The sequence below is a fragment of the Calonectris borealis genome, chromosome 15 (assembly GCF_964195595.1).
Source record: "Calonectris borealis chromosome 15, bCalBor7.hap1.2, whole genome shotgun sequence".
Lineage (NCBI taxonomy): Eukaryota > Metazoa > Chordata > Aves > Procellariiformes > Procellariidae > Calonectris > Calonectris borealis.
This window is the reverse complement of record NC_134326.1, coordinates 10,317,496-10,345,449: the sequence shown is the minus strand read 5'-3', so window position 1 is coordinate 10,345,449 and position 27,954 is coordinate 10,317,496. Positions and strand designations below refer to the sequence as shown.

The 27,954-nt window shown below is 40.6% G+C and overlaps 1 protein-coding gene across 1 annotated transcript; it reads right to left on the bottom strand.

Annotated features, from left to right (window-relative positions):
* Positions 1 to 65: 65 nt before the first annotated feature.
* On the bottom strand, positions 66 to 27,954 carry CCNJL (cyclin J like). Its single transcript, XM_075164151.1, has 5 exons — positions 27,804 to 27,954; positions 16,550 to 16,760; positions 6,703 to 7,002; positions 5,713 to 5,872; positions 66 to 4,640 (listed from the first exon to the last, which is right to left on the bottom strand). Exons 1-5 carry the CDS (start codon positions 27,879 to 27,881, stop codon positions 4,193 to 4,195), a joined length of 1,197 nt encoding a protein of 398 aa, XP_075020252.1. The 5' UTR covers positions 27,882 to 27,954; the 3' UTR covers positions 66 to 4,192.

Below are 27,954 nucleotides of genomic sequence, written 5' to 3'. Positions count from 1 at the left end.
GCTGCTTGCCCTCACAAGCTAATCAGTAACTAGCCAGGGCATGTGTCTTGTGTACGCAAAAGTTCATTTTCTAATAGACCTACGTACATGGCTGATAATCCCAATCATTTCAGGTATCTTGCATTAAAAAAAGGCTTTTAATTACTTTTTATATTTTTCCTCAATAGAGATTACTAAGCTTTCCAGCTGCAACAAGAGTTCATCCAGGCTCCATCACTTTACCCGAAACAGGCTGCAGATGTCTTATGACCAGGTGTTGCTCAGTATATTACTTACTCTGTTTCCAAGGCAGGGCATAATGCTGAATGCTAATTAGAGAAACACAAGTCAAATCTGAAACCTGTTCAATCTTGAGACATTCTTTTGGTACTTGCAACAAACAGATCTACTGATTTAGCAGAATTTTGTTGAAATGTGTAGTATCAAGATGCTGCTGATACCTGGTGATTCCCTGCTTTGAAAACAAAATGGAACCAGTCACCACTAATTCCAGTTCTAGAAGCAACTACATTTAGTGTTGTGCAACTGGCACATTTTGTTTTCACATGCTACATGTGATCAAGTAACTGCCCATTATACAGGCAACAACACTTCGAAAGGAAGGGTGGGGATTTTTATCTAGGCTTTCTAGAAAGCATGTAAGGTGTGTTCTCACATAGGGAAAAAAAGCATTGCTGCCTTTTCAACTGGAGGACATTCTTTAGGCTTGTCTTGAAATGGCAGTACAGAGAGCAAAATAAACACCCCTAAAAAAAAAAAAAGAAAAAGCTTGTGCAAAATTATCACTAAGAATCCATCAGTGTGTGGCCCACATTTGCTAGTATCTAGACTTCTCAGTAAAAAATAGAACTAAGCTAAATTTTATTAAGCAACATCTGTACACTTTACTGATGAGTTGATTATACTCAGAGTATTATATCAACTTTAAATTGTTTGCTACAGTGTGTAAAACTTGCTAAAACAAAAGGATCAAACAGCAGCTTTGATAACTTTGCAAACACCAAGTTGTGGTTTTCTCACAAATAGGGAGATGGTAGTAGTTTCCCTTTCCTGTTTAAAAAAGCAGCAAGCTGCAGTTGTTAAGATTTTTTTAAGTAAGTTCATTTTAACCTTTGGTGCCTGATCAACAGCAGCAGACTTTTTTCCACCTGTATCCCTGCTGCAGCTCTTGTCAGGACTCACTAATACAGTTTTTTAATTTTAATGTTGGCTTTCTCATTTGTTTGGTTACATCTGCAACATCCTCCCATGTAAGGGGGTAACTGGTGCCATACCCCATTTTGTACTCCTAGCCATGTTTCGCTGCATTTGCTTTTGCAGCAGCCTTTCTTACTTTGAAGTCTGCCAGCACAGTACAAGTTAATCAGCATGCAAAAATTCTGATCTATGACTATGCTGCAACCAACAGCATCAAACAGCACAAGCACAGGGTGGGAAGTTTTGCATCCATTTGTTTAAAAATTAACTCAGCTTTGCATGCACCTCTGCAGCTCCCTCCAAAAGTAATTGTGGCAAAAAGACTTCAGAAAAGTTTCTTTAGGTTGGCTGAACTCGACTACATTCGCTCTTCCTGAGGAGGTATGTTTTCACAAAAGAGGAAAAAAAAAAAATTCCAGTCACATGAAAAAGTGGAAATTAGATGTGTGGGATTGCCACCAACATTTAAAGCATTCTGGAGAGAACTGTCAATCGAAGCAGTATTAGGCCAACTCAAACTCTCACAAATCTTTTCCCTTTCAGAGTCTGCTGTCGGACTTAATCTGCCCCAACTCCACCATGATACAACGGCACAAACAGAACCTAGAACTCAATGGACAATTCCTACTTAGAAGATACGGTCACCAGAAGAAGGACTGAACGTACAACCATGTTCTACTCTTCAGCCTTTCAATCTCCTCAGGTAAGATGGCACCCCCAAGACAGACTGGCCACGTGAGCTAGAACAATCTGTTCTTACATTATTTTATGGCCCTACCTTGTCTCTGCACATTTTCTGCCTGTTTCTTCAGCCATCTCCTCGTCCCAGTTTGTACTTCCTTACATACACCAGCACTTCATTGGAATAGGACCTTATTTCTTGTGCAGTGACCAAGTTCCTGATCTGCCTAATCCTTCACAATTTATTTGGCAAGGCCTTTCCATCACATTTGTCCTACCTCTTTTCTGTCCTGTAAAACATTATGAGTGTTCAGATCAAGCATTTTTGAAGTATAGACATATATTCTTTCTTAGCTCTTAAAGAGCCAAGGAGAAACTACTAGGAAAAAAAAAAAAAAAAAAAGACAGCACTCCAGCTGTGTGCTTGTTTATTGGAAACTTTAATTGGGAACTTCGCAAGTATTTTCACCATTAAGCATGATGGCGGTCCAAAGTATCACACTGCACAAGACGCAAATTATAACGGTGATAAAAAACAGAAAAGCCACACAACAGTACTGCCACATGTATGTTGTTCTTTACGTCTGTTGAATGACATAATAAAAAATACACTAAAGTCTTCTGAAAATAAAGCTTAACATAAATACAAAGCCAACAGAATAAAAGATGAACTAAGTTCTCTAAACTTCTAGACTAATTTCTGAAGCGTATTGCCTCTTCATTTACAGTTTGCATTTTTAAAAAAAAAAAAAAAAAACCAAGAAGATTCCGCTAGCCTGCTGAATGGAAGAAATTATTAACTTGATACCAAAAGTTGTGTTCTTGGAAGACAGTTACACAAACACGCATTAGCATGCAGGCTAATTTCTCCCTTTCACCCTAAAACACCCTTAAAAACAATTATCTAAAAAATATAATTTAAAACAGCACTGTGACACGTGACTTGAAAAAATTGCCCCAAGTCAGTAAAAACATATTGCACATTACTTGTATTGCTGTCCTGAGAACCTTCAGAGAAAAGACAAACCAAGAGTACTGCCTTCAAAGAAATTTACCATAGAGGTTGCATATATCAAAACTAAAGTTTCACATTTGCAGACGTCCATTTCTTGTAAATATCTACATTAACATAAAAAAAAGCCTATACAGTTTTTTGAACCATCATCTCTGGTTTCAGTTGAAAAAGAAACCTTTGGATACGGGGCAGTAGGTGTGTGTCTCATTGCAAAGAAGCAACAGGATCTTCAATTTACCAGCCTCATTTTTGAAGAGAATGCCAAGATGGTATTAAAAAAAACTAAGTCAGCATTGTCTAGCACTGCAATCAAACTCTGATTTCACAGTGAAGTTAACCAGTTCCCTATCTTTGCCCCCATTAACACCAGTTCTTCTGTCCTGAGCCTCAACTACTGCTGCAAGTCATCGAGCCCAAAAGATGAAATAACTGAAGGCCGTGAACCTTTCAAGAGTTTTTCCAAGAGGATTTTTTCAAGTAACATTAAATCCCTGATAAAGCTCATGAACAATTTTACTAACAATAATCTCCAGTCTTAAAAGCAGCAGCACGTTAAAGACCTAAGAGATGAGTTAAGGTTTTGTTTTTGTTTCTAAAATACTTGAAGGCAGAGTGATGTTCAGTTCAGCACCACGTTAGATTCCAAGAGAATTTTAAGTCAAAAATGATTTGATAGTCTTCTGGCCTGTTTTTCTTTTTTTCCTTTTATTCTAAAGTCTTACTCCTGCTCAAGGAAAATGGAAAGTGTTCTACATGTAGATTTCTGCATAAATAAAGTTCACATTTAACTGATACCGATTTCAGTATATTTTAGTAGAAGCGTCCAGTAGTATAAGCTGCCACTGTTCAAGCAACACATCACTGGGAGAGAAGGAGAGCACTCCTTGTTTTCCAACAACATCCTCTAGGTACATTGCTACTTGGCCAGAAATTCAACAAACGCTCCAGCCTGAAATAGCTCTTCAACACAAGCTTTCATCCAGCTCTGACGAGTCACTAACTGAAGACTAGAAGGAAGTAATCTCCGCAGGGTTTCTACGCAGATGCCTCTCAAAATGACACCGAGTGAGGTATATTAGTGAATTTCTATTTCTCTCTCTCATTAGGAGCCAAAGGTACAACCCTTGGCAGAAAGGCACCCAGGTTCCATTGGTCAGTGGATCCAGATCAACGTCCTCTGAACGAGCGAGCCATAAGGGTTCCGTTCCTCCGTGGTTTCCATTCAGATACACGTCTTGCATCACACACAGGGTCTCTTCTTCAGCTTCTATTCACATCACCTTTTTCTCCCATCAATATTTATCCGTCAAAACACCCAGCCGCATATGAGCGACGACCACTGAAGTAACTACTGCCATAAGCCGAGGAAAAGCAGTGTCTGGGCTCTGTTCCTAAGGCCACCTGCACAGCAACGGGCGTTTGGATGGGCAGAGCCTGGGCAGATGGCCGAAGCCTGGCCCGAAGGGCTGCGCAGGAGTGCAGCGAGCCCTCCGCGCTCCCGGCGAGCGGACCGCTGGGCCTCTGGGCCTGTAAGGAGTCACGATAAGCAGAGCACAAATCTTGCGCTGGCGACTGGAACTGGGAGAGCGTAGCTGAATGCTGGGCTAAAGGGTGACGACTGGATTGCTGGAAGAGAACTTGAGTAGTGGCTTGATGGCTCAGATTTCCCACTGCTTCCTGTTCTTGATGTTGAGTTGTTACTTGCTTTTTCATGTTACTGGCTTCTTTGATGTCATTCTCATAATATCTGAAACAAATTATAAGTAAGATTTATCAAAGAGAGAAGTTCTCAGAGCTTGCATATATCCCAAAGGTTTCACCAGCCAGGCTACATCATCAGCTTTTTGGCCCTAGCTATATGTGGTAATCCTCAGTTGCTTTCACAGTTAATTTCTAATTATCCTGCTGCGATCTTCACACACTAACAACAGGTTTATGGATAATTTTGCATCACAAGTATGTTTTTACTGATGGACTTGTTATCTTGGAACCTTAAGTCCACAACACAAAGACATTTTAAAATAGCCAATAGCCTGTGTATTTGCAGAGTATTAAAGTGCATAGCTATGAGGGAACAAGGGAAATTCCTGTTAGATGTCAGGAAGAAACATTTTCACACTTTTGATTATCATGGGAACGATGAAGCACTGGAACAAGTTGCCCAGAGAGATTCGGAAGTCTCCAAACTTGACTAGACAACACCCTAAGCAGTCTGATTTAAATTCAGTTGGCCCTACTTTAAATAGGAATTCAGAAGTTACCTCCAAGGTCCACCATCACTCCCAATCTAAATCATTCTATTAAACTTTTTTTATTTTCTATTAAGACTCTATGTGCTCAAAATACCAGACCAGTATTGATGCATCACAGTCATGTCCTTTACTGGAGAAAAGAATAGTTCTGAAATGTCTCCCTACTGTATTCTTGATGTTAGAGATACACTGGTCTCTCTCTGCAGCAAGTATATTGCAGGTACAACGAGAAAACAAAGGGGAAAAAACCTTTTATCAACTATCTGTAAAAGCTTCCATCCAATCACATAGACAACCAGTACAAGAAAAACATAACGAACACTAAATTGTGAACTCCATTCCACATTGCAAATATTGTTAAAATACAGTATTTAGTAAAGTGACCTGATTTTTCCCTTTTATTCCTCTCCCCAAACTGAAGATGGAGGTTACCAATGTAATATTGTACTTTTAATTACAGCTAAACAGTTACTTTAAAAATAGTAATAATAATTAAAAAAAAAAATTAAAACAGAGTATTAACATCTTCCTAAGAGCACAAGCAGGTTACATTCTTTCTGATCTTACATGAGCATCATTTCAATGCATTGAGCAAGATGTTCCCAGGAATAACATGTTAGCAATTCAAGCTGTGTTGTCCAGGCAGGAGAAATTTGCATACAGATACGTGAGGTGCACACACAAGCTGCAGCAATCAGAGATGGACGAAAATGGAGGAAAGTGTGATCTACAAAAGAAAAAAAAAAGTGAGGATTATACTCTTGCTAATCACTGCAGTGAGCCTATTAGGCGTATACATGGCAAAACAGGACAAAATTAAATTCTCAGCTTTGTTCCATGCATCTCAGAGTATTAACTCACGACCAGAAAAAGTCTCTCAAAAACTGCATGAAGCTTTCCTGAAGATCTCTATACTACTTGTTTGTAACCACTATCAAGGCTTCATGACAGTTTCTTTCACTTCATAAAAAGCCACAAAATAGACTATGCTGAAATTTGCAGACTGTCTCAACTGAACCAAAATTAGGTATTGACAATCACACACATATTTACATTAGTGTTGAAACCAGCTTATGAAGATGCTGCAGTTCATTGCCTCTCACTTGGGCAGATATTGGAAGCGATGCTGCGAACCACATCACTAAAAGTCCCATCATTCTAAATATGTCATGTCTTGCAGCACAGGACCCTCTAAAAATACAATTTAAAAAAATGTATACGTTGACCTGCATAATACCATGTCTGCAGCTGACAGTAGTTCATACCCTGTGGCAGATCAAACATTAGACCCCGTTTCTGACAGTCTCTCCAATTAGTGTTCTAAGCTGAAGAAAAAAGTGGATCTCATCTAGAGATTTTTGAAAAGAGACCAGAGGCTTATGCACAAGGAAAGGACACCGCACCATTTGCCATCTGAAATAACTGCAAAGAGAAACAATTCTGCACAGATAATTTTGTGCAATCCATATTATGACAAGTTTTAAAGGCCTTATCTCTTTCAGATTTTTGCCTTTTGCCAAATGGAAAATCATTCTAGCATAGAACTAAGCCTCTTACCTTGCACTGAGAAATCAAGGAAATAATACGCATATTTCTCCAGAAAAGCTTTGATTTTGGTCAGTGAGGTGATCGGCCAGCCATTGTGAAGGTCATTCTCGCCAACGGACACATAGAGGTAGTAATCAATGTAGTGTGCTGGTGTTGGTAGACAGAGGTTCCAGTTGAAGTTTTCCAAAAGCAGCATTTCCATTCTAAGCAAATCTTTCTTGTTCAATACCACATTCACATTGCACATGTATGCCAGGTTATTCAAGTGCTCCAGCTTTGGAACTTTATCTTCTTTTTCTTCAAATTTACCTGCCAGAAGAGTTGTTTTCAGATAAGATTTATTGTTATGATTGAGTGTCCAAAACCCAACAAAGAACACTCCCCAAACCAGAAAGTGTAATGATAAAAGGAGCTTTCTAAAGGACGGGAAAGTACAGTGACACAAGTAGAAAAGAGGCCAACAGACTGGTCAACATATTCCTATATCCTTTTTATGGTTTTGTTTGTTTGTTTTTCATTTTGTGCAGTATTGATGCCAAAACCAAGATTATAAACTCATTAGGATTACAGATAGTTTTTCTGACAATAACTGGAAGCGGTTTGCTGAAGGGCATTCAGTCAAGTGTGAAGAAAGCAAGCAGTATGGGGCAAATATGGCAAAGGAAGATCTAATATTGAGGGAAAAAAGCTCCTTTGGGTATGGAAGCTAAATGCCCATGCTACAAAAAGGAAGACATTAAAAACCCTGGGGCAACACCACCTTTGCCCTTGCTGCTTCAGAATTTCTTTGTTCCTTACTGTCTTGGAGGGCCTCATTAGCTAAGGTCACTGAAAGACTAGGAGAAGTACACTGTAACCAAGTGATTAACATAAGTAATTCCGATGGGGTTAGGAGAGAGCATACATTTTCAGAGTCAAGATAGCTGAGCAAAGCTGCACCTTTTTCTAAATTGTATTTACCAGCCTGCTGAAACAGCAGTAGTCTCTAGAATGACTCAGTTTTCACCCGTAGCTACAAAGTGCTGTCATTTTCTACAGAAAAACAGGATCTCACTCTATTCACCCTTCTTTCATAAAAAGCATCCAATATCAGATTTCATTCTCAGGATTAGATCTATCAATAATAAAGCAACAGTGCTACTTTGCTGCAAACTTAAGAAAGCAATTAAGTATTCTTAAATTCACACTGCTGGTTCACCACGCCAAAAATGACCTATCTACCAGCCACTCCTTGTTCAACAAACAATCACCAGTAATAAGTTTCCAGTACAGCTTAAAGAACATCCCTGCTGCAAAATCCAAACCCACAGCTACTTAAAAATACTCTGTAGTTATTTTTCCTCTTTGTTCTTGAGGGCATATATGCCACAATTGATTCTTGCTTCAGTTGTCCTTCCATTGCCTCTGTAAGAGTCCTCCTTTACCAACACAGACCAACTGACAAGATATTAGCGTGTCATACAGCTTCAGATATTCTCAAAAACAATTAAAGCGAGTATTGCACTAGAAAATTATTTTAAAAGGAAGTAAGATCTTGCCATCCATTTAGGATAGCAATTTCATCCCATGTCTCCAGTGTATTAAAAACCTGACAATTTTCTGTAGTATTAGCAGCTTAAGTGTCTTTTTAACACATTTAAAAATGGATTTCCCATCTTTGAGTCCATTTAGGTATCATGGATATGAAAAGCATTAGAAGTGTAATACAGCAGCCACCCCACCGTAAAAGAGCATAACAATAAAAAACAAAATTCAGCCATCACACAAAGTAGAACAGGAAAGGATTGTGGGCACGCTGTCAGTGAAAAAGCCTTAAAATTCTGGAGTCTGTGTACACGTTCATGAATCTCCTTGTCACCTGAATTTAGAACTGTTCAAGAAAAATGAAATCTGAGAGAAAAGTTAACCCTTTGTTTTTTCCCCACAAGGTGGTATCACAGCCTGTTATGGAAATTTAAGGAGTATGCTAGCAGAAGTAGGAGGAACCACTGCATGCCCAGGAAACTAAGGACGAGATCTCTCATTCTGGCTTCCGTAAGTTCTAGTTCCTTCTTTCTTCCCACTCAACCTTGGAAATTTCAAAAGGTCAGACTATCAGCACAGTAGTGTTGGGAGGGTGTCACACGGACATAGGGCAAACCTATTCGAATTGATCAAGATCATTTTTCTTTTAAAGTTAAAAATAATTGACAACAAGCTAAATTTAGTGATTTAGATTACTAGTTATTTATTATTTCCCCCGTTCTGCTTCCCAACACTAGTTCCTAGCTTTAATGTTAGATAACAGTGGCCACTGCAGCAGATTGGAGACACTGAGTATAAATGTGGCTAGATAAGTTGAAAAAAGGCTCGAAAACTGAGTTGGAAATGGGGGGAGAGAAATCACTCAGAAGTTTTGCTTCAAATAAACTGTAAAATTTGAATATGAGCTACTTTCTAAAGCAACATACAAGCAACTTGATCACATTTTCTTTCCCAATTCCACCTTGACCTAAACACATTGCTTCCAAGTTTACTGAGCACTTCCCACTATTTTTAAATAGAAATCTCGAGAAGACAGCAAAAGTTAGTTCATTCCATCAGACCAGAGATCAGAGGCAAGCTGGGAAAGAACAAGTTTAAGATGTTCTTAAAATGCAGTGTGTCCTTTTCCATTTCCCTAATTTAAAGATATGGGAATATGCTATTCCTATTTTCGTTCCTTCAATTACACCAGATTCTATGAACAACATATTTATGCTGAGGGAACTAGGACCTCCAACACAATTGCTGCAAGAATATTAAAGGCTCAGACAAGACAGTTGCAAGTCTAGTATTGACCAAACAAATAACACTGACTGGTTTAATCAACATCACGCTTTGGGAAGAAAAACAAAGCTGTTTCAGCTACATTATCACCTGGAGTCTGCAGTTTGAAGTTCATGAGAATTGTGTATGCGTCATTTGCATGCTTTTGAAATGCCACTGTAGACACTTCAAATTAAAAGTTTGCTGTTGTGTTCTGAGCTCCAGTTACTGATAAAACCATTTAGTTCTCACTATTGCCCTCAAAAATAGCTTTGTTTTGAGGTAACAGAATCAGAAGCCTTTAAAGGAATGCTTAATTTAGGAAGTATCTGGATGCTGCAAATTTTTATACAAGGAGGCCTGCTGAGGTCAATAGATGAACAAAATAAGATGAATATGTAACGTAGGTTTACATTTGTGACCAACTTTTTTGTAAAATCCAAATAAATGGGGGGAGCATGGCACATTTTTAAGAGTATGTAGTATTACTGTAATTAATGATGCAAAGATTTTCCAAGTTACTTCTGTCCCGCTCTGAATACTACAATCAGATGCTCCCCTAGAAAAAAAAAGTGAGTGCTTTTTATGTTACACATTCACATTTTTGTTTTGATGAATGAAAGCCAGAAGTCCTGTTGTCAAGGGGAACAGGCTTAAGTTATAAAGAGTACATTTCATTAGTACATTTGTCACATTATCAAAACAGCCTATCAATCCGTGCCAGCTTTTCACTAGGAAAAAATAAAGGTCTCAGAGGAGCATCACTGCTATCAAATGGACCCTGAAGAACCGATTCATCCGCTGCAGGAGGCAAGAGTCCCTATGCACACCTAGCTACACAGCATGCGGTTCAGACTGATTACTGGTGGTTGGGTAGATGATCTTCCTGGGCTTTTGCATGGGTAGCAAAACAAAAGCAGGACATGCAGGCAATTTGTTTTATTACATTTTCAGAGTCCTTGAGAAGACCAAGGAACAAAAAGGACTGCCAATTTAAAGAGTCGTTGAAGTGTGACTACTTTTTGTCCCATGAACAATTAAAATCAATCCAAAAGAAAGATAAACCAGTCAAGCCCATCTATCCCACCATAAAGAAAAGACCTACAGCTGCTCACACAGCTGAAGGACTACTTTTCTTTATTCCTACATTGTTCCAGAAGGTGGTACAACAAACTTCTAAGACTCTGTCCCATGCCACCCCAGATACAAACACAGCTTCTAACTGTCCTCTAAGCAAGGTGAGAAGAAGACAGGCTATTTGAGAAATAGCCTGCTTAATTCCTTTTTCTGCAGTGTCTTGCAAAGTGAGCAGTCAGGGATTTTTCATCGGTCTGTACAATACCTAGCACACATGCAAACCACTTTGTACAAGGCACCTGAGTTTTTAACGCCTTACTATAATAAAGTTTAATCACTAAAGAAAATATTCTGTACATGTTACAGTAACAGGGAAATAAAAAAAAAATTAAGACTACAGACTAAATTTTACTCTAATCCATATCCTAGACTGACACCACTATTATCTTTAATTGAAAATAAGTAGCTCGGCTGTCTTTGTCTGAACAGTTACCTGCTCATGAAAGTGGGACAATAAATGGAGAATGGATCACAAAGCACAGTCCAATAGAAAAGCTGCCTGATATCTGACAACAGCTCCACATATTCAATGGGGAATTAGGTGATAAAGGATTATCCATGCCCTACCTCAGCCCATTTAGCACAGACATCTTTTCTTGCTCTAATTTCTTTTATTGTCCTGAGTTAACTCAGCTGCTGAGAATCCACTGGCAGATTAAGGAGCTGGGCAAAATAAAGCCAGGAAAACCGCCAGAAGTACCCAAGTACTCTGTGAAACAATGCAGCACTGGACATGCTGAACAGTAAGCTAGCTTTGCTTAAAACAATACTCAAATTTAAACACTGTTATCATGTCTCCATAGCAGCAGAACCCTCTTGAGGAAGAGGGGCCACAAGAACTAGAATTGCTGGAACATTCAATGCCACTGAATGGCTGAGAGAGATGTTGCTTTGATCAGGTACTGAAGCACCTGCTACTGAAGAGGCTTCGCTCTCCAGGGAAGAGAGGAGCAGCTTTTAAGACCCAGCTAGGATTTTACAGCTACAGGCAAAAGCTGCACTGCTTTAACTATTCTGATACACCATAACAGTACAGCCCCCATATACCACAGTTAGAAACTCACAGAAGAAATAGTTGCAGCGGTTTAAGACTTACTGCCCAGGTGCTTGCTCTTTCCCCAGAGCGTACTGCTCCTGCGGCTGGACGTCTGAATGGGTGGTGTCAGTGCCATCTTCTTTGGGGCAGCTGGTTTGCACAGCTTTCAGCAGGCAATTTGAGCCAAGTAGCACTAAAGCAGATGGGATATCTTTACACAATCCTTTTTTCTAACAGAGCGCTTAGGGCTAGAGCGCCTTAAAATATCACAATCATTTTCTATAATAAATTGTCCGATGAAGAGGCAGATGAGAACATTACAACCTGCTGCTGCTCAACAGTGCTCCTCTACAAGGGGCTGCTTTCTCAGCTGCCAGGTGGGGTGAAAGTTCTTCAATTCCCTTCAGGCAAAATGTTAGTTAGACTACGTCAATCCACTTACTGAAACCATCAGCCAGCTGATTTTGTCTGGAGAAAATCAGAGCTTACTCAAAGCACTGGGGTGCTTTGGGGGAAAAGGAAAGTAGTAGCATTTTCAGTCACTTACCTGTTTGCAAAGTGAGCATCCATCCATAGCCTGGTGCAGACACAGCAATCCTGGCTTCTGTGCAGCTGTACTGGTAACCACCCTGCTCTAGATCCAGCTGGCTTGTCTGAAGACCACCAGGCCCACCTGCCCAGCATTACTTCTCACCAAAAGCCAGCATCTCCCTGAGCTAACAGCAGTCAACCTGAGCAATCACCAGTCTGCTTCAAGCAAGGGACAGATGGATTGTCTTAAGCAATTAAAACCACTGGACTTCACTAATGATCTTGCAGCAGCAGGAACCTACAACCTCTTGTATTACCACAGCTCAACAGGAGGTCCTCTTCTTCTAACCATGTACCTACCCAAAACATCCACATGGACCAGGTCTTTCTGTATTACAAAAACATGTTTAGTTTATGATTCTGATTTAGATCATAAAGTTTCTAATGCAAGTGAGGGGGACAGGCTATTCTAGATACATTCCTAAAGTAACTGTGACATCAGTTTCCAGCAACTTTTCCTTCCCTATCCCAATGGCTTTCAGTTCACCTCTAGATTACTGTGAATAATTTTTCTTCTTCAGAACTGATTCAGAGGAAATAATAACCATTGATGACATTAGTAAACTTCAAAGCTTTTATAGCTGTTTTTAGCTGAGGACCTAAACTATGTGGCAGGAATTTCCAGAGGCCTTCTCCAGTTATCACGCTGTGCGTACACTGCAAAAGAAATATACATCTTCTGGATAGTGAATGACTGGATGATTCGAGGGACACGCACCCACATTCCTCTCAACTGCAGCAAGTCCAGGCTGAACATTACTTGGCTGCTAGTGCAATTTGTTTGGAACAGTATTATCTTCTCACTCCCTCAACTCTTTCACAATTATTACCGAAGTGGGAAGCACTATCATCATCCAGTTTCCCTGTCTGATGAGCCAGTCAAAATGCATTTCTAGAATACAACAAGAGAAATTAGCTGCAGCTAACTAAAGGACATCTAGCAAAATGCTATGTTCTCCACCATGAGAGCACTGCTTTTGTATGCTATTGAAAATAGGCAATGGCAATGTTTGTACGTGAAGGGGGGGGGGGGGAGACAAAAAACCAAGTTTTTGAGATCCTTTAGATCCGAGATAGAAGCAACAAACTTCAAAGCTAAACACAAGTTTACAACAATTTCTCTGAGCTTAAAAATTGTCCTCAACTTGCATTTAGCTTAGAAGTTTGTTGCTTCCATTTCAAAAGTTGTGTGCCTAAAAGCTTCTCTGTTGTGCCCCTCCCACCCCCAAAAAACCCCACACTTACAGTAATTAGTGGGAATAAGTAATCTTGCCTCTAACTACACCTCATCTTGCTTGTGGTCTGTACACCACCCTTAATCTCTTGCTCTTTTCTAAGGAAGCAATCAGGAAGAAAACCCAGAGTTTCTCCAAATGCGTTTATAGCAATTATTGAAAGACAGTCTGCATTAAAGATTCATCTTGATATGATGTAAACACCACAACTATTTTTAAAAAAGATTAGTTTTTTGCTCGCTACAGTAAAGGTATATAATTTTTTTAGAAGTACAAGTGTCTTGCAACACAGCCTGAAGAGCACTTTTACTGCAATCCTCTGCTGAAAAACTATGCAACTTCCTACAGTAATGCTTTGCGGGAAGTTCCAAGTACTGCATTTGCAGTAACAGGCAAGGGACTAGGGTTTTTTATTCTTTGCTACAATGAGAACTTTTGAGGTGACTTCAGGTCGATACTTCTGACTTAATCAGAATCTTTTACTACAAAACATTAAAAAAAAAAAATCATAGTACAAGTTTTCTTCCGTTTCATATAATTTTGAAAGTAACAAACTAAACAAAAGAATTCCCTCTTACTGTAAAGTAGCTTTTCCTGACTTGACTTGCATCACTTTGAACTACACGTACCAAAAAAGAATATCCTTATTGCACGGTAAGATGGCCCAGACAGTAAACAACAGAGCTCACTATGCTCCCAAAAGTCTCCAAACTGAGCCCTAGTATTTTTAACCTTATCTATACAAGTTAATTAGGCATTGACTTTGTGCAAAGCTGCTTTGGTTCAACTTTCAACGTTTTGTTTCTACATGTTGGTAGGAAAGCTGCCTTTACGGTAACAGACCTTTTCCCCTTCCTGTAAGGGATGATTTAATTCCAGATCAGGATGTATACATGCTACTGCATTGCTCTAATCTTAATTTTAGAAAGATTCTCATTCTCATTAGCTCACTAGACTTAGGCTTGCTCTTTTAAGCAAATTGACTTTTTTTTTTTTAAATAGGCAATGTTGCAAATGTTGCAAAACATTTCCCTCCAGTGTTATCACAGGGCAGTTTGTGAACTTCCTTTTGCTTCACAGTTGCATAGAGGTGGCCTGAAGTTGCATTTTACTTCGGTCATTTACATAAGGAAAATCTTGAAAGCTTTTTTGCTTCTTTTTTAAATCCTAGAAGCTACACAAGTCAGCAGTCCAGCTCTCCCAATCTTATATGGTGAACCTCTGCCCAAGATCTTACCAGCATACCAACTCCGACAATTCGTACAAAGTTTGAGGGTACCGTTTTCATCCTATCTGTGTAGCTCTGGAAACATAAACTATAGCTATAAATTATTCCTCTAAATCCAAATGAAATGTTATTAGAAGAACTGTTGAAGCATCAATCTTATGCTTGGGAAAAATGGAGGAGGAGTATACTTGAAAGTGTCAGATTTATCTAAAGAAAATCCTCTGCTCTTTTCCTGAAGGTAACATTCATCCATGCACTTGGGGAAATAAAAAAAAAAAAAAGCAAAACACCACCAAACCCAAAAAACTATCAATGCTGCAAGGCATCTTGTAGTTATGAGGTTACCCAAAAAAAGAGAGAGAGGTGGTTTGAAAGCTGAAGGAGTACTCCTGAGCAGGCATCAGTCCCCAGGCTACCTGAACTTGGTATTTCTTTCAGTCTGATGTGTTTGAAATTAAGGGTACAGTTTCATAACAGTGTACAAGTCAACCCTAGCCCCTCTCCCCTCCATTGCACTAGCCTGAAGCTTGTCTGACCCCTCAGAAAAATACGTCTCTGGTAAATAAAGAAAACACTTCCTCAGCTGGGATGGTTTTCTGCCAATCTGCTAGTCTGAAGGAGCTCGCCAAAGGCCCAGGTCAGCAGAACTGTGATATCTGAGAGTCACGTAGGCTGCCTTAAGACTGCACCTACAGCAACCATTTACATCCTTCTTTGTTCCGATTTTAATATTGGCCTTTTTTGCAACATGAACCAGTAACTGCTCCACATAATTCACCATCTTCTCTGGAGTCCGATAGACAGCAATGCTTAAATACACTAAGCACATAGGGGTTTTTATTGTTTTACCATTATCTCTGCAGATTAAGCTCTTCAGAACACAACCAGCAAGGAAAAGCCGTAGCAATCCCATGTCCTGAGGGGTAAACATACAGTATTCGCCTTCCTTCCTCAATAGCTCCTGCCTTTCTACAGTGTTTTTTACCTTAACCAATATGACTACTTGCGCTTTTCAGCCATTAATGCTAGAGTTTGCAGAGCTTCTGTTGTCCACAATAGTGCATTGCTCTACATGGCTGCCATATGGCAGGATAATTTCTCTGTAACCTGGAAACAGAGCTCACAAGTCTGCAAGGGTAGACTGCAATTCCTCGAGGCACCAGTCTCGCTTTCCTCCGCTTGCACAGCCCTGGCTGCAGAGAAGATTTCAAGAAAGCACTAATGACAAATGTTCAAGGTCATTTGCTAAATGGATGCCAATACTGAAACTTTAGTATTACACAGCAATGCCTAGCTATTTGATAGGAGCCCAGAACAAGCAATATGCATTCCAGCATCACCAACACACACATCCACTAAGTGCCTCGAGAAGCAAATTTTCCTTTGGCCCCCTGTATAAGAAACCTCCGATTTGCAAGGAACTGCTTATGCCCAGTGATCACAACAGAGGCACAGATTGTCCAAGGACGGATCTCCAGGAGAGGCTGCGAGTTACACAGATGTCATTCCCTACTACCAACTCGTCCTTGGAACTAACCTCTGCCAGTCTTGCCGCTTTTTTCCCACCCCATCACCCCCAATCTTCCTTGTCCCCTTCCACTGACCCAGCTTCAGCTGCCAAAACTTCCTCTGCACGTTACACCAGCATACAGATGTGTCGTGCAAGCTGTGCAGTTGAGCAGAGTTTATTAACAGACTGCTTTGGGCCTTGACTTGGACTTCATTAGGCCTTACCTTAAGCAGGTGGAAGCTGTTAATGCAGAGAAAACAGCACATGATATGTAAAGAAAACAACCATTTGCTCAGGAAAAAAAAAAGCCTAATAGACAGCAGCCAACTTACTTGCTAGGAGAAGACAGGCAAACGAAATGATGTGCAGTTGCTTGATAGTGATATCATAGCGATCCATAAAGAGGTCCAATAAATAGATAGCGAGATGCCGCGCCGTAGGGCAGAGATTGAAATGGTTGCTGAGGACAGTCAAGAGGTCAATGAAGTATCGGCGCATCCCAATCTGCGGCGAATGAGCCTTATACATAGGCAACTTAAGTTCCTAAGGGGAAAAAACAAAAGGGAGGAAAAAGAGGTACTGAAACAAACACCATTTCAGTGTCTGGAATCCCAAAGCAACACCCCCCACCTGCTATGGCAAATGCTTAGCAGCTACAGCATTATGATTGACACAGAAATCGGGGCTGGATTACTGCATGTTTTGAGAGTCAGTTAACTTCTAATACTTTGGTCATCCATGCACTTTCTCACAAGCATTAAACACATGGTCAAACACTGTAAATTACAGTTTAACCCCGGAACAACTTGCTGTTGCTTTCTACAGAACACCAAACTTCTTGGCCATGAAAATTGTTCCTGAAGGACTCCTTTTTAATTTTGTTCACCCAAGTTGGACTGTTCAGTAAGGTTTTAACAGGGTTTCATAGGCAATATCAGAGAAATGTATCTTGCCCTTCTTTCCCCTTCCTCAGTTGCCCAACTTACTACATCCTGTGCCAAAAAAAAAAGTAGGTCTTTAGAATAAAGAACATCTATCTAACATTTAAAAAACAATTCACATGGTGCATGGCTACAGCAAGAAACAAAAGTAGACATTAACAAGAAAAACAACATTGGAGAATGATTAAACTTTTCTAATTATAGTAAATTTCAGCATTTTCTGTACTAACCTACTTCAGCATTATAAAAGCTAATTATTGAACTGACAGACTGTATTTCACACGTAATATACAAATTTTCATTTAAAAGGCATGCCAGATCTTCACCTGCAAGGATTTTACACACAAGTTTGTAGTCACTATGCAAGAAGTATGTTAAGGGAAAGAGTGAAGTTCCTTGGGACCAACTTTCTGCCACTTAAAAGTTGACACTTGATCATTTTAGATATGGACGTATACTAATGCCGTTGACATGGCCAGACTTAAAACAAAATGGGCTGAATACATTTGGTAGGCACGGATTTAAAAACAACACAAACCAAAACATTTCAGCAAGGTGTATTTCAGTAATTCAGATTCTGCTTATGTGTCATTTTTGTGTTACATATATTTGAAAATAAATTAGTAGTACAGTGCTGCAAGATAGATGTGTTTTATAGCTGACTTCAAAGCAGTACATAGAACAGTTAATTCTACTAAATAAATCAGGACTTAAAAAAAGCGCTCAGAGGAAGTATCTGCACTGGCTACCCCGTTTACAGAAGCAAGAAGCACCACCTTGCACAGCCGGCGCGGTGGCTGCCCACGCTCCTTTCATCCCCTGGAAGGAGACATTCCACGAGGAGGTTCAACTTATCAGGAAAAAATAGCTACACAATCAGGCGCAGAGGGGCCCACATAACTGGAAACCAGGGAGGCTCCAGAACAAGAAGCAGCTCACAAAGACAGCAAGCCGAGCGCTGTTACGGATGATTGCTTCCCAGGCCTTTTTAAAGAAAGTCACTGAAAAAACACATTCTGCACTGAACAGACACACGCTGTGGACAGGCAAACAGCCCTTTGAAACCTGGGACAGCCTTCACTGAGGGATTATAAAGAAATTGCCCACCAGTAACAATTTATAAAGCAGGAAGACAATGGGACATGTTCCCCCCCCATTGTTTTATACCCAGAAAACCCCCATAAATTTGATTTTTCCATTGCCTTATGTACAGAGATTTCAATCCGTCAGTACAACTGACATACACAGGTTCAGAGCAGGAGTTCCTACCATACCCATAACATAAACGTTCTGGCAGAAATGGTTTCAAGCTCCGTGCTTACATCAGTTAAAATAACTGCATTTTTTAAAAATATGTCTATACAAAGCCCAAGCTATCATAAGATCAGGTGGCAATTCTACCTCTGAAATATTTTTTTCTTCTAGGTGACTGATAGGAACTTCAAGTTTTATTTTTCGCAATGTCCTTCCTGTTTCAACAGCTAAGCCTCCCAGCAAAATTATACTCTCTATATACTCTGAGGTCAGCATATATATTTAATGGGAAATTTGCTTTTTAATCCATAACAAATGCAAGAAATAAGCAGCAACTCCAGTTACACATCTAGTAAAAAAATCTGACATGTCTAAATGTTACAGTTCAGTGGGTGAGCATTAGAGGCTCAGAACGAAAGCAGAGATCCAGAGACTTGTGTCTGAACCTCAGATGCTCAGGCCAGAACAACCCCTACTCAGCCCACTGCACTAGAAAATTCAAAGACCAGTCAAAGCACTGAATTTAAGCCAATAGGATTATTCTGCTACTAGTTTAACACAGGCATTTACCCCCGTAAGACATCTGCTTTTTTTTAATTATTATTATTTTTTATTGTTTTTTGAAAATCGGTTACTAGTAAAGGGTGTAAGTGAAAGGCATTCTCATTTTGTGCACCAAAAAACCTATGTGGGCTTCCAGCTAACGAGACTTAACAGCCCAGACAAGGTTCAATTTCAGGATTAATGTTAGGAGGAACAGAGCCACGTGCTGTGGTTTCTTACAAGATGAAGTTCGAGGTATTAACTGATCCAGGGTGATTATCTGTGTATAGGCAACAGCCTTGCCCTGCACCACATAGCATGAAGCAGCTAATAAGTAGTTCAGTAGGACTGCTTTTACACTGACAGATCAGTCCTAAATGATGAGATTTTCTTTTAAAGGAAAGCGAGCAGTACATAGTTTAACAATGCAAGAGCTGAAGAGCAGGCTTACAGTTATCAACACGGCTGTGGGTATGCATCCCTTTCCATCAACCCCCCACAGGGTTCTTTAGCATAAGTTCATCAAGAAAAAAAAAAAAATTACTCCTTTGAATTAAAAAAATGCCTTTGCTGCTTTGGGAATACTGATACAGAATCAGCAAATACAACTCTATGGAAAAAACTGAACTTTTGGGGAGCAAGAATAAAATAAATAGTTTCCATTGCTTAATTGTTTCCTCTATCTCCAGTAAAACAACAGAGAAGAAACTGGGAGTCCTGCTGTCTGCTGGAATTGCCCTTTCATATGCTGCTTCTGCTTATCTTTGACCTGTTCATTTGTATCTACTTCAACAACTTTGCTTTGGGCTACTAAGCAATTGCCACATTGAAATGCTAAAAGCGGCAGCACATAAGAGGCTCACAGGTGCCTCGGAAATTACTTAACAAGATTTGCTCAACATATTGATCAGCGTCTCTCTCCACAGAAAGCCTCCAGAAAGGCAGAGCACAGCATTTAAAGGGATCCCCACTTAATCTCAAAATCTGAAAAGTAAGGCTTGAGCCGAGAGTCTTAAGGGCGAAGACAACTTTTAAGCCGCCACCTCCTACCAGCTTCAAGACCTGACCTTCTAAAAGAAGGGAATCAACGTAAACATTTTTAAGTGGTGTTAAAGAAGACAAATCTTCCTCAGCAATCACATCTGAAAGGCAGCCAGGCTCCAGACATGAGCCATTCATTCACTGGAGAGACAGCTCGTCACCAGTAACCTGACCACTTCAGCCGGCACCATTCCTTGCCTGAGCTCAGGAGACAGGATTTCGTCTGTGCTTCCGATAGTTTTGTAACTGGGCTGAGCACATGCACTTCGGAATCCATCCCTAAAGGAGATACCAGGCAAACAAGACTTAAACTAAAGCTTTTGAGCAACCACGTGAAGGTTAGGCTTTCACTGCCCATTTGAACTAAACCAAACGGCGACTGAAGTGGAGAGGAAGAAAACTTCCAGCTCCCGTGAAGCAGCAGCTGGCGCAGGCCAGTCTGCCCAGCATCTGCCTTCACCAGAGTACCACATCAGATGGTTTGGTGTTCAACGTGGCAAGAAATTCCACACACACATTCTTTCTGCCCAATTTCTTTTCAGCAAAACCGTGCTCCCACCGATATAAAGCCAGTAATGAACTGACAAGCAGTCAGGAGAAAAGAAGTTAGCAGTAGAAAAGTTAGCAAGTGATGTGACATTATGCTAATAAGTCATATTAATAATGATCACTTCTCAGAACAAAAGTGGAATTCATCACGGTATTTTAGAGCAACTCACATGCTTTTTGACAAGGAAAATGAAATGCTGTAGCAAATATGCCTCAGGTTCTGAAATTCAGGGAGATGTTAACCGAAGCTGGTTTTCTACCATGTCAGAGCACTTGGACTTCAGTCGGGATCTGTTCTGTCCCACAGGTCAAACATGCAACATCTCCCGACTCCCTGCAACAGCTCCCGTGTTTCTTCCTGCCCTCCTCCCTCCCTCAGCACCAGCCATCCCAGCTGCTGCCCACAGGCCTCTCCGGAGAGCTGCACCCTCTGTGAGGGAGATGGTGGGAGAGAGATACCTGGAGAGCCAGGTAAATTACCTCTCATTTCTGGAGCAGAATGAAGCACCGAAACCAGAGCTACTCAGTGACAGTAAAGCCCATTCATCTAGAAACAGCTGTTACAATACCTGCCTACACAGACACAGGTTCCATTTACTACTATGAACTTCATACTTCTCTCATTATTATCCTTCTTTAATCTTACTATCTACTTCTGTTTCTGGATATGTAAACAGAATCGAGAGCATGGCCCCTGCTACCACAACTGACAGGTCTTGACTGCTGATCCTAACCCAAAATTTGAAAAAAAGGTTCCAGCTGATGAATAAAATTACCCAGTGAATGTATATAACTAAAGTTTCAACAAGATCTCCATGATTCTTCTTAATCCAGTATATAAACCCAAAACCCAAACCACTACTTATGTGATGTCTATATAAGGCATTCAAATTTAAAATTAAAAAAAAAAAGATAAAAAGAAAAAGACTATTAAGTATTTAAGTTAGAAAACTAGTCAAAACCATGGTAACTTTGGCAATCATTTAGCTCTCTGTATGTTCTGGAAAAATAACATGTACATGACCTCCACCAGATTCTTAAGAATTCTTGTTTTAAGAATAACTGATACTGCAAACTTGTTGCCGTTAGAACAAGAAATGCCTGTAGATGAAAAATAACGGGAAAGCTTATCTAGCAGGCTATTAACAGTTATTCTTTGAAAGAGACAAACTCCTTCCTGTTTTCTGTTCTAACCGGTCTTCCAGCTGTGGAAGGAAAGTGCCAAATTGATCTCCTAGATCTAATTATTGCACCACACATGAGAAACCACTAAAAGCTAACTTCTATTTATGCAGGCAAGAAGATGATATACAAAGAAAAATTTAGACTATACTATTTTTTATAGGAGCTTGAAAATTCAAAGCTCTCTGCATGCTTATTTGCAGTAGACTAAGTAGCATGCTGCCAATTTAATTCTGCTACTAATGTCATGCTATTCTCTCTCCCGCCCAGCAACAATCCTCCTGCCCCTGCGCGGACTGCAGCACTATGCCTTCCAGTAACACGATGACTGACACAAATCTTGCTGGTAAGTGTCTCTATGCTTAGGCAGCTGACTGCAGTTTAGTTAATCGGTCAGAAAGGTTAGAGTTAGTGTGCTTGTGACCAGTCTGATAGCAGAGTACAGCTGATGCATTTGGCTTTTACTAATCTTCAAGCTGGCCATGCAAACTCAAAGGGAAGGGCAAAGATAGTGACAGGGCAGTGCTCTTAGGGTACGGCAGCAGGATGGGTGTCCTCGCAGAGCAGAAACACATGGTGAAAATCTGAAACAGTCGCACTCACTTCATCTGTGCAAGCACAAGCCATGCTGTCCTGTAACACAGAGAGACCAGTAATTATAACTGTTAGAGGATACGGCAATAAGAGACGGTCTAGGATTCACTGCATCATCTATTACTCCTCTTTTTAGCCCTGCCATAACCATATCTCTCAGTCCTGAAAGTTACAGCGTTTCCCATTATTTAAGCAACCTTCAGTTCTTTTAGACAAGTCTTAATCAGGCCCTAGGAGAAGTGCCAGTCTTGCACAGCGTCTGGATTCAGTATGTAGGAGTAAGAGACAAACCTGACAGAACAACGTTTTAAAAAAGGATGTCAGGCAGTTCCTCTCATTATTTCCAGTGAAAATTTAAGATCCAGATACCTTCTAATAAGGAAAGGTACACGGGCAATATAGCCTTTATTTTTCCCCTCATTCAACAGTGACGAATCAGGTGGACAAAGCAACAGCTTAAACACGTTCGTTACACTGCCTAGATCAGTGCTGCCAGCAGCTACCCTTACTGATTTATGATGCATTCCACTGACGTGTGAATGAAACACCATAAATTAAGATTTTCTCCCGTTACCACTGTTCCTGCACACTCAAAAGGAGCAGCAAATTCACGTGCATCTCCCACAAAGGACCAGAACTCTGGCCGCGTAAAGCAGAACCTCAAGTTCCAACCTACTCGATGACTTCAGCTTACACTGGGTTGTTTCACTTACTCTTTCAAAGGACAGTAGCACCTTCAATAGTTTCCCCCCCTTTACCTAGATTAAAGGCCATCTCAGACCACATTGTGTGCTCTTCGTGCATTTCCCCTACCACTCACCTCTGTTTTCCAAAATATATACAGATAAGCACAGACTCCATTCCTTGAGATCAGAGCTTGGTACAAACACTTAAATTAAGGTTCAAGCATACTACTGAGATGTCCCACAGAAAACCTGTGGCAGACCAAGACAGTATTTCAACTGTATGTAAAAGCTTTTTCTACTTGAATCCACTCTGCCCTTCAGCATCCTCACAACAGTCCCAGGCATTCGAAATTTGCGGGAAAGTTGAACTAGTATTGTGCTTGAAAAACCATTACTTCACACATTCCACTCTGGTATTTTATCAAGCATTTCATTAAGTCCTTCTTGCACACTTCAAAGTATTCAGAAGTTCAGCAGCTAATCTAAGAAGGATCAGAGAAAGGAGTGTGAAAATTGAAATTCCAACTTTAAGGAAAAAAGAAGAGAGATCATGAATAACCATGTACTTTATTAGGACATCTGTTCCTTTCAGCTCCATGCACATGCTGCCATCTCTAACATAAGCAAATTACAGCTAGCAACCAGTAATGCTATTGTTGCCGATTTTCAAAAGCTAGAGTTTTTTGTGTGCTTTTTTGTTAAGTGAACAGATTATGCTTTTGTTGCTGGGCTTCCAGTCTTGGATAAAAACCCCGATATTAATACACCTCAAAGCCTGTTACACCTACTTTCTTTCACAGCTGATTCAAACTGGAAAGGTGCATCAGAATGAAAGGTTAATGTTTTATCCTCCTATTAAATGAAATGGGAAAGAGCCCAAAACCTTTTGCATGTCCGCAGGTATCTGGGACCCCTGAAGTTCTCATCTAGATTTTGTTTTAAAAACAAGAACCAGAAGCACCACCTATGCAATGCCCTAACACCTTCCCTCTGTTCAGGGTGTGTGTGACTGTCTAATCTGCACCAATCTGAATTTCAGGCTGTGCCAGGCAGATCTGAACATATCAAATGTACCATTTAATTAAGCAGCAAAGAGATGCCCAGTTTTTAAAATAACAAGGACAAGAGTGGACTAACAGCCTAAAAGATAAAACAGTACCTGTTACATCAAGACCTTCATGCTACCAACAGGTCAAGTAAACCAGATGCTTTGGCACAACTGCAGAAAATAAAGGGACATGTGCTGGGTGCAGGGAGAAGAGGAAGAGGTTGTGTTTTTACTGAACAAAATTAATAACAGGACCTGCACTACTTCTAACAGGCTGATTTAAAACTGCAAGAAGTGCATTTATGATGACAGTACTCAAAGACCAGTGAAGAAAAGGGCCCTTCACAACATGCCCTGTGTGGATTACAGTCCTGCTTCAGAGACTGCGGTCCAAGCTGACACCATGGACAAAGCCAAGGGAAATGTTGCATGTCAAAGTAGAATGAAACACATCATGGTGGTAAACAGCATTTCCTCATTAAGATCTTTAAACGAAGATGAGGTGGGAGACAGGTGTGGAGGAGCTTTCACCTAGAGGAAATCACTTAGACATTTTTACCACTTTAACAGCAAAGGACTATTTGCTTTCAGCAGAAAGAGGATCAGCTCTCCTCACCTGGCTGAAAGTAATTGCAGACAGTAATTTGGACTATCTTTAAAAAGATCAAGTCACAATTATTAACCTTTTAAATTCACAAACAACAAGTCCTGTAAAATTTGGCCCTGCTCTGAGAAGCTATGCAAGGGATAAATAAAAAGGGAAATGCAGGCAGATCTAGTAATTCTCATTAATTGCAGGAAATGAACATATCCTGGAAGGAAACAGCCCAACATAAACACAAGAATGGGGGAAGAATAGCAAACAGACATCACTTATTTCTGGAACGCTCAGCCTTCTAAAGCGAAGTATTTCCACAACTTGAAAAAAACAAACAAAAACCCCAACACTGACTTGTTACTCAGCTTTCCACACTTGTGGAGTATTCAGGGCTACTGAAGCAAGAGCACAAGTTTTGCACAGATGTTGCAGTAGTTCCACTTCCATTGAGAGAGGTGTCCCATTTTTGACATGAAGGTCAGCTGCCTGGCACAACCAGTACCTTTCCATTATCAATAGCATAGGGCCATTGTAGAAGTAGCTGAAGCACCAGAAAATATCAGTACGTGCAGCACCGTTCTTGGCTTGGTGTGTTAGGCTCTCTTAGTACAAACAAACACAGTATATGCTCCAATTTCTATTTTCCTTCCTGGCTCAGTCTTGCAACAGGTTTAATGTTCTGGCCTAATCCAGGGGAATACTTCAACCTCTCATTTAAAGTCTAAGGATGTGTGTAACACTTTCAGAATTCAAGTGTTTTGCTCCACTAGGTCAGCACGCTCAATAACTAACATAATACAGTCCCGCTAAGCTGAACACTACATCCCAGTAATCACAGCACAGATATCTTAGTAGTCAGACAGTTCAGGGGCTATTAATTTCCTCCTCATTGAGCTAGAGCCTTTGGGAAGTCACAAAGCCTCACAGCATCTCTCAGCCCTCTGAATTAGAAGCCAGGTATACCACATGCATTCAGTATCTGCTCTCATGCAGAACATATCCATCAGATACAGCACACAACCTCTGTCACAAAGGACATCAACTTCCAATGAGGTTAAGAAGAACTCCCAAATCCAGTTGGGGGGATGAGAGGGGTGGCATAACATCTTTTGCAGTTGTTAACATAAAACCTGGGTTGTTTCATAGGCATACATCTCCTATATTTGTGTGTCTAAATTATTTTGGAAAAAAAGTGTTTTTAATGATCTTTCAGTTGCTTTAGGAAAAGAGTTCTGTTATTTAAAAGGGACATTTTATTTCTCACCTTAAACCCAGACTTTAAGTGTGTTCTTTAAAAATAAAGTGGGATAGCCTGCAACATGCATTTCCACCTCCTTGACAAGCATCTTTAAGTAACTTTCCTGTCAGGTTCACATGCTAAAACTAAGACCTGTTTTTTCTCACCCAAGACCAGAGACACACACTCTTCCAGACTGGGACTCCTCTGCAAGTATCTTAAACCAGAGAGGTCATTTAGGCTTGAGGGTACCATTTTTGAAGGCCTGAATTTTCTGTATTCCAGTATTAACATGCTAATACACTAATAATGCACTAACACACTAATACTCTCGTGGGGATGCCACTATTGAAGCTTATTTTGTTCTATGCCACTGCCATAGGCATCCCTAAAACTGGTCCATGCTCACAAAACCGACTTCAGTACCTCAAAACAATTTATCTTCCCAAACTTTGCTGAAGGATCCTTTTGGGGAGTTCCAGGATGTTCTCTGGTAAATTCTGACACTTTAGACATCAAAAAAGCAAACCTCGGTAATAATACTTACGAGTTATTTCTGCAGAATATTACTTGAGGAAAAAAATCACAGTGAACAAAAAAGTTTTAGGGGCTGTGATTATTTTGCTTGATATACTTGCACTCTAGATTCTCATGTAGTACCTCCTTCACAAAGAAAAGTCACCCTTACAAGGTGGGCAGAATTAGGATTGAAATTGTTCAAGGAGGAAGAGTTGTAGACCTTCCTCAGAGCAGAAGAAGCAGAGCAGCCCAGAGACCCTTCTCCCTCTTTGCAGGTTTTTTAAATTTAAATAATTCTTATAATTTCAGCTGGCCTAGGTTAGTCTCCATATACAAAGAGGTTTTAGCAATCTGGAGTAGTCAGATGCACCCAGAAAGCAGGCTGAAGAATGAAATAGTTGATTAAAAACTAGTGGATACAGTAAATAAAAATCAAAGCTTCCCCCCACCTTTTAATGCCTTGTCAGTTGGATTCTCTCAATTATCCCCCCCTCGCTGTAGGGCCAGGAAGACCTGCCTCAGCTGGAACAATCACAGAGACCCGATAACAATTAACTCACCTGACATAATTTGTTGCTAAATGCCTGTAAAGAAACAAAGGGAACAGAACGTCCAAAGCATTAACTTTGCTAGCCATAACTTCAGTAACGTTAAAGCTGTGTCACGTGCAGGGAGTCAATATTTGCCGAGGGCTCTCTCTCACGTTACCCACTAACTGTACTTAGAGCTTCTCCAAAGTTGGGAGGCTACCTAAGGAAACATGAAAAGTAAACGAACAGCCTTAGCTCTACCCGCTCTCCGTACACCAGCTCATCAAACTGCAACCGGGCTGTTTTCCTTATTGCAGGGCCTTTTACTGGTTTTCTAATCCGCTTGTAAACGATACATTAACTTCTAGAAAAGCCATTACAAGCCACGTGTGCACATCTTTCAGCTCCTCAACAGTCTGCCAGGGAACAGGATCCCATCTTTTACTCGAATCTTAGCATTTATCTGTTGGAAAAGAAGCAACGCTATTTCTCCAGATCCTACAAGACGCTGATTTTTTTGCGGGTCAACATCAGCATCTTCTTAGCATTTAATGCACGGAGTCATCAACACTCCGGCTAAGTTAAAGCTACTGAAAAGTTGCAGGCAGATATTTTTAGGTAGCAGCTTTCACAGGTTTGGTTTTGAACAAGTCTCGATCAAAAAGCGGAGTACAGGGAAGAGCTCTGTGCAAACCTGCTCCTTTGAGACCTGCCGAAGGCGGGTTTTCCAGCACCAAGCCCCAGCCCGGGCAGTTTAACAGCCCTCCCTCCGTGGGCCCGTGCCCGGGCACTTGTGCAGGGAAGGAAAGGGCGCAGGGGGGGGAGCGAGGAGGAGGAAGGGAAAGGAAGAGAGTGGGACCCAACCTTCGTCCTCAGGGTCTGGTGGATGTCTGCTGCCAGCTCCCCTTTCCACCACTGCTCCTCCATCCTTTTTCTTCCCATCCAGACGCAGGTCTGGAAGAGAGTCGGGGCCGCTCTGCTGGGAGGGAGAACAAACCGCACAAGTCGCCCGAAG

Bases quoted from the DNA above. Each gene is read 5' to 3' on its own strand.
- CCNJL (XM_075164151.1), bottom strand. From the start codon at position 27,881: ATGGGAAGAAAAAGGATGGAGGAGCAGTGGTGGAAAGGGGAGCTGGCA. The intron at 16,761-27,803 runs GTTGGGTCCCAC...TTTTCCCCTTAG, and splicing joins ACCAGACCCTGAGGACGAAG to GAACTTAAGTTGCCTATGTA. The intron at 4,641-5,712 runs GTAAGATCAGAA...AATTTGTTTCAG, and splicing joins TGCATTGAAATGATGCTCAT to ATATTATGAGAATGACATCA.